This window comes from Ctenocephalides felis, unplaced genomic scaffold, assembly GCF_003426905.1.
Source record: "Ctenocephalides felis isolate EL2017-DRISC unplaced genomic scaffold, ASM342690v1 CF-g0.4_SCAFFOLD_03571, whole genome shotgun sequence".
NCBI classification, from domain to species: domain Eukaryota; kingdom Metazoa; phylum Arthropoda; class Insecta; order Siphonaptera; family Pulicidae; genus Ctenocephalides; species Ctenocephalides felis.
In genome coordinates, this window is record NW_020539725.1 from 52,773,100 (window position 1) to 52,780,472 (window position 7,373).

The 7,373-nt window shown below is 32.3% G+C and overlaps 1 protein-coding gene across 1 annotated transcript; it reads left to right on the forward strand.

The window, feature by feature from the left end:
- Positions 1 to 273: 273 nt before the first annotated feature.
- Positions 274 to 7,328, forward strand: LOC113385198 (mediator of RNA polymerase II transcription subunit 1-like). The gene is given in 11 exon segments (XM_026623020.1): positions 274 to 341; positions 736 to 855; positions 858 to 883; positions 955 to 1,088; positions 1,162 to 1,285; positions 1,347 to 1,490; positions 1,556 to 1,664; positions 1,730 to 1,922; positions 2,058 to 2,215; positions 2,218 to 3,281; positions 4,923 to 7,328. Coding segments are annotated over 11 exon segments (4,197 nt in total). The 5' UTR covers positions 274 to 298; the 3' UTR covers positions 7,005 to 7,328.
- Positions 7,329 to 7,373: the final 45 nt, after the last annotated feature.

Here is a 7,373-nt window from a genome sequence, read left to right on the forward strand (position 1 = left end):
TCCTATTGACTATTAAATACACATTAACTTGTTAAAATAAAAATATGAACATAAAAAAAAGAGCAACGGTCACAACTGTCATTATGTACCAGAATTCACTTCTTTATGTTGGTACGGTGTATCTTTGTTGCCAAATGAAGCGTACTTCACGAGGTGTCAAAAAATGAATAATATTATATTCTAATATTGTCTAGGTTGTGTGTCTTGTGTTACTGTGTTATTAGTGTGTAAATATGATTTTTAACTTTATTTAGAATGTTTATAGATTTTTAGTGTATATAATAGGCTATTTCAAATAATGAACATCATGATTGGCAGCCAGTTAAAACCGATAGAAAAAGGTATAACACCTGTATTATACATATACAGTGTATGTATAAGATCTTCTATGCCAGCCTTACTTATTATATTTTTCATTTTCTACATCCTCATTAATAATATTGAACATGATAAACTTTATATTACTGTCGTGAATAACAATTTTATATCTCTATTGTTTCCATAGATTTAAATTTAATATTTAAAAAATAAAACTTAGTTGAATGTTATATTTCTTATAATAACTTGTTAAAAGTAAAGTTTTTATTTCATGCTTGTACACTTAATTGCTGTATCAAAACAATTTTCAAGTTTGTGTATTAACCTTTCAAAATAACTAATATTTTCAGCGTGGAGTTGTATTATCCACAACAGTGATATTCTGCGGTGATAAAAACATATTCATTTTTCTTTTAGCAAATATGATTCCGGGGCAACCATCTCTTTCCACAAGTGATAGGTCCAAAGCCTGGCACATGGAATTATTTATGGAGCGGCTGCGATCAAGATCAAGTCAATTGAAAAGCTTTCAAGATACTCCAAAAGTGTGCGAATGGGATTATTGGTAAATTTGTAGATAAAGCTTACTAAACAACTAAAATATTTGTTTTTATTATATTATTTATGTATCTCTAGGATAAAAGACATTCATTAGATTCTGTTGAAAAATCTCAATTGCAAAAAACTTTAGATGCATTGCAACATGAAATTAAAGTTACATCTTTACAAGGATTTGTTGAGAGATTAGAGAGTCTCACGAGGCAACTTGGGTAAGAGAAGGATCTTGATTATGTTTTATTAAAGCGAGTAAAAAGAATATATAAGTTGTATTTATTTTTGCAGATTAAAATTTATGGTTGGGCCATCAGGTGTTGAGTTATTTATTTCTTCTGAAATGTTTTATTTAGAAATACTATTAGAGAGTAGTGGTGCAGTTAAAGATGTGAAAGTAAATCATGATGGAAAGGTAAAACAATTTTAAGACATGTATGAAATGCATGATATTAACTACAAACTATTTATTATAGAATTCTGGTACTTGTGAAGAATTTGTGAGATGCCTTAGCCAAGGAGACTTCAATGATTTTGCTAGTCAATTGGAAGGGTTAGCTAGTTTATATCAAATTAATGCAGAGAAAAAATTAAAAGCAAAAGCATTTGTAGCACTGCAGGTGATAGTCTTTTTCTAATAATTTAAACATACTGTGATGGTGTTTTTATATAATTTTTTTAATAGGCTTTAGAGACTGATTTGGGATTACTTTATCAACTTCAAAATTTTCCAAAGAATCCTGTTACGATAATACTTAGATGTTCAGTTGGTGCTTTACAGAAGCGACGAGGAGGTATAATAAATAAGAAAGAAGCTTACAATTTCTTAATTTGGTTTAAAATAAAATTGACTTTTTAGGTCATCCAATGAAGTTAACATATTTTATATCTCCATATGAACTTATAAATAAAGATAAAAAGTGCTTTGATCCATTAACATTGGAAAATGTATTATCTAAATCTCTTGGTCATAGTGTTACTGTCAGCATTGAAGGTTCAACAATGCATGATCTTCAAGTTGTTTCTATTGTCACTCAAGGAAGACCACCAGGGTTAGTTTTCATTTTGTATATTTTCTTATACTTTGACTTTTTTAATTTTATAATCTCTCTACTTTGCTGCATTTTTATTATTTTTTATTACCTTATATACTTCATCATAGTTAAACAAATATTCTCAATTTTCAGAACACCGTCTTATGCTCCTCTTGGTCCAACTACAAGTGTACAACTGCCAGCTCATTTTGTTTTACGATTACATCAACCTATGCCTTTATGTGTTGCATTAGCCACAAGACTTCAACAAATAACTGGATTAGAAATAGGAGATCTTACGACTACTCATCCTATTTAAGTCTTATAACTCAACATGTTTCAAAAGGAAGTCTTGATTCAGCATCACGGGGTCTCTTTGTTTCATTGCCGGACCAATTACACTGTTATTTTATGACTGAGCGTAGGGGTTTAGATGGAATTTTAATAAGTCGTGTACCTTTTACACATCCTGCACATGTACCTCAAGCATTAGCTATTTTAAGACAACAGGCACTTTTTAATGAATTAATAACAAGTTGTATTAGGCCAAATAGCAAACAAGATATTGAATCAGCACTGATGTTTGAATTATGCCCTCTAACATGCCAACATATATCTATTACTCTTGAAAGACCTTACAATGAAACAGTGTCGACTTTTGAAATTGATTTGAGTTCTATATCAACAATGAGATGTAAGTTATACAGTGGCGGAGCAAAATGTACAGAGGCTTTAACTGATCAATTAGCTAAAATTTTGCAATGTTGTCTCTCAATACCTGTCACAATGAGGGCATTATTAAAATTATGGCAAGAAGAGAAATATGATCATAATAATTTGAATGAAATGAATGGAGGAAATTTTAGTTTGGGCCTCGGATCAGATGACCCAGGAGGGAATAATGGTGGTTCAAATGGGGGCCCAAATGGTGGCTTTAATGATCATAAGCTAAAGCTAGATTCTACCATGCAACAAACCATGAAGCAAAATGCATTCATGTCCTCTGAACATGTTAGTGCTAATGATAATGTGAGTGATTTATTTCCTCCTGTTATTGATGGAGATAGAACTAAACGTAAAAGGCCAGCTAGTGATGATTTATGGGAAGTGTCACCCAAACGATCAGCTTCTGATTGTGAGATTTTAGTTGAGAGCTCAAGTAATGATTCTGCTTCCTGTGATACACGTGCATCCATGCTATCTGATGGAGGCTTAGCTGAAAGGACTCCTACATCAGGCACTGGATTTCCTTCTGATTTGGATTTATCAGTTGTTGATCCAAGTGATATTGCTGGGTTTTCAGAGAAAACTAATTCAGATCTCGATTGCTCAGGAGATGGAATTTCATTGGACGATGATGCTGTGGAAATAGTAAAGGTAAGTTTAAATATTATACTTATTAGTATTCCCATCAAATTTGCTTAACGTTTATCAATATAAATTATAATAATTTGAAATGCTTCATGATAAAAATCGAGGACATATGGGTGTTAAAATGGGTGAATATATTTTATAAAAAATCTAAACTTTTATAAACATTATATTCTATATAAAGAAAATACTCGTAGACAAGTATTATTTAGTCATAGTACTTAATAGGAAAAATTGGTGCAATGTTTGTTGCTTCTAATTAATCTATAAATTGGTTTGGTAAAAAAAAAATTATAGCATAGATCGGTCTGGATATACTAAATATTATTTAGTAATGATACTTTCTAATTATTTATGGTTCTGTTACTACAAATAATTTTTTATTTCTACATGCTGTTAATGATTTTTATTATTTAAAAATATACATGCATTATAGTTTAAATATTTAACAGTTAAGTATAATATTAATATTATTGGTTAATAATTTCGGTTACTAAATAAATTGCTTTCAGTGATATTATGAAAAATTGTATCAAGAAATTCTGTTTTGTTTCATTATTTTTTTCTAACATGAAAAGTATTAATTTAATTTAGAAATTTAAGTGTTTATTTTTGAAAAGTACTAATGTTTAGTTATTAATTTCAAATCTATTCCACAAACAACAATTTATGAACTGCGTATTCAAATACAGTGCCATCAAAAATTATTTACATATGATTTTGTATAAAAAACGCCATCGATCAAAAAGTAATATTTACACAGAAATACTGAACAAGGACTAAGATTGCTTTTATGATGTTTTTTTATGTTTTGGGTAGGAGATTTTGTAGGGTTGTCTTGGAAATTTTAAAACTTTTTAAAAACTTTCATTCTCAAATATATAAACTGGTCATCTTATCTTTCTTTTTATACACTAATGTTATTAATCAACGGTTTTGTATTTTTTGTTTAAGTTCAGTGAACAAAGTTAATGAAATCAAAATTTAAATACTTTGCCTGACTAGGGATCAGAAGCCATGAACATTGAATTTGACTATGATGAGGAAAGGATAGATGATTGAACCAAAGAAACAACACAAGCCTTCATACTCCTCAACAACCGTCGGAATATATTAGTCAGCAATGTGATATCATCAAGACTGTGAACATTAAATTTGGAGTTTTCACTTCAATTGATTTCTCGAATTTATAGAGTTTATTCTGTTTTTTTTTTTTCTTTAAAATTTTAAGTTGATTATGATACAGCAGATTATATAGTCGTAATAGTGTAGAAGATGACTTTTAGTTTAAAGATTATTATGCCAATGAAGTTATAATGTTAAGTGAATTAAATAATTATAAACATATTAAGAAATGTCATAAAAAGCAAATCTTGTATCAGTTATATATTGTGATAAAAGTTGTTGGCAATAAAATGAAATATTTTGAACGTTTATTATCAGAATTTTTTGTTTTAACCCCACCGCATATTATTTTTTTTATCATTTTCTGATGAGGCCGCTTATGACCATTTATGATAGTATAAGATGCGGCGAAAATTAGTTACTTATTAATGTCTACATTTGTGTGGATATCTATCATTTTTTAATGAATGTAACAGAATGCAAAGTTACAATATACTGACGCAATTTTCGATTTTGGCGCAGGCAAAGAAGTCTAAGAAACTGGAGCGCAAGAACTCTTCTTTAATGATGGAGTTGTCTGACAAAAGCTTTATACCTCCGTCCGTCAGTATAACGCCTATACAATCATCAACGACTAATTTTAATTCTGTTCTGAGCGGAATGGGTTTGGAAAGGAGGCCTGGTATAGAAATCATACCAATCGCGAATTCCCCGGCAGTATCTTTGCCAAGTTCAATAACAATTACGCCTATTTCATCATCTCATGGCCATATTCATGAGGGCGAGCGCAGTAAGGATCGAAGTAGTAGCAATAAGTCAAGATCATCAGAAGAGAAAAAGAAGCGCAGAAAAAGACGTGAAGATAGCAATAGCCCAAAAATGGGGCCACCAGGAGGTAAATTAGATGGGTCGCCTAGTAAACCTCGAAGTTCCGAACATAGCCCCAGTAAACATAGCAGTTCATCTGGAAAACCCAGTATGTCTTCTATGAAATCATCTTCATCTTCATCATCAAATAAACTAAAAGAATCTTCAAAAATTAAGAGTTCTAGTATAAAGCTAAAGCCATTAGATATATCAGTTGAAACTCAACCAAGTGGAGATGAATGCGTCATTTCACCTTCTTCATCTATGTCGGATTCTTCTAAAGGTCAAACTCAAGTACAGGCCCGAAATCGTAAGGGTTCGCTCAGTGCAGTTATCGATAAATTAAAATCAGCTCAATCTTCCGGGGCTGTCGATGTGGACCAAAGATTTCAACAAAGTTCTATTCAAGGGACAGGCAAAAATACAGAGTATATGGTAAAACCCAGTTCAGATGGAATGAAGATTACAATTAATAAAACAAGAACCGGTAAACCACCTTCTGGTTCTAGTTCACCAAAGACTCACACTGGTTTGAAGCCAGGCGTGAATAGTGGACCGGCATCTAAGAAGCCACAGGCATATTCTAACAAAACTCCTATGGGTGGAAGCAGCATTGTTAAATCTGCTAGCGCTTCCGATATAAAGTCCATGAGTGTATCTTCATCATTTTCTAAAACTAATTCTTCTTCAAGTTTATCTCTATCAAACTCAACAAAATCCTCAAAATCTATTATTGGATCTCCTAAATCAAGTTCATCTTCAGATAGCAGTATGAAGTCTTATAATCGTGAAAAACAGAGGTCTACGAAGAGCAATGATAAAAGCATTTTTAAGAGTGGCGAAAGTAAAAGATCAAGTCCTGCGCCTTCAAGGGATGAGCCAGATAACGATCGTTCAATGAAATTATTAGGGCAGTCAGGCTTACCTCCGCAGTTAATGGTAGAAGGCCTAATAAAATCTTTAGATACAAAGTTCCAGATCCCTAAATTATCACAAAGAATTGGTGAAGATGGCAAGAAAAGCTCTCACATAGACAAACCTTCCACTCCTCTACTTTCTCTGAATGAACTAAACGATCGAAGTCCTTTGGATATTAACACAAAACTATTTTCAGATTTTATGGCAAGCAAAGATTTATCAGGAAAATATAATCATCCATCCTTAAAACAGTTAGATAACAAACTTCCAAAACTTCCTAATTGCACGAATGCCTCAGTTTCTTTGACGTTAGCGTCATCAAAATCCTCCAGCGCTATAGAGAATATGAGCTATTCTAAAGAGAGTTCAAAAATGGATTCAAAAGGAATGGAAGGCCGCACGAATTTTTTAAACAGTTTGCATATATCCCCTCTAAGTAAAGATGATAGTCACATTAAAGACTATTGTAAACCGAGCAACAAGCTGCCATCATCATATAATACAGATTTTTCTATGACCAAAACTCCTTCAGATATAAATAAGTTCACCATGAACAAAAATGTAGATGAAGGCAAACGTACTCCAGATGCCTTACTTGACTACTCAAGCAATAAGAATGATTCTTCAGGCTCAGGAAGCATGAACATGATGAATTCTGCTGGAAGCAACAGGTTTTCTTCACCTTCGGTGTCACTTCATTTTGTGAAGTCGCCTGTACCATCACCACTACTTGGGCTCGGAGGTGGAACTCTTACCAGTTCACCACATGTTGAAAATGACGAGTTAATGGACGAAGCTTTAGTAGGCATAGGAAAGTGATATTATCCACGGCCTTGCTCCATATATACATAAGCGCGGGCTGATTGGATCAAGATGGTTTTGCTGATACTCCTGGTGAGCAAGATATCAAGATCATCAGGTGGATTCAACGTGTTTATGGGGTTAGGCCGTTGTGGTAACTATTTTTTCATACATTTCTAATTGCAGTTAAAAAACTTAAAATTAATGATATATGCATTTTAGGAAATGAGTATATCATTGGTGACCGATATCTTTACTAGCCGTTAAGGAACATAAAAATTTTGCAATATCGCATTTTTTTCGCGCGATTTTTAAATTTTTGGAGCTTCGTGTTTTTAAGTTCAGGTGTAAATGTCGGAGTGCTTTTTAATTGAACAGTAAAAATAA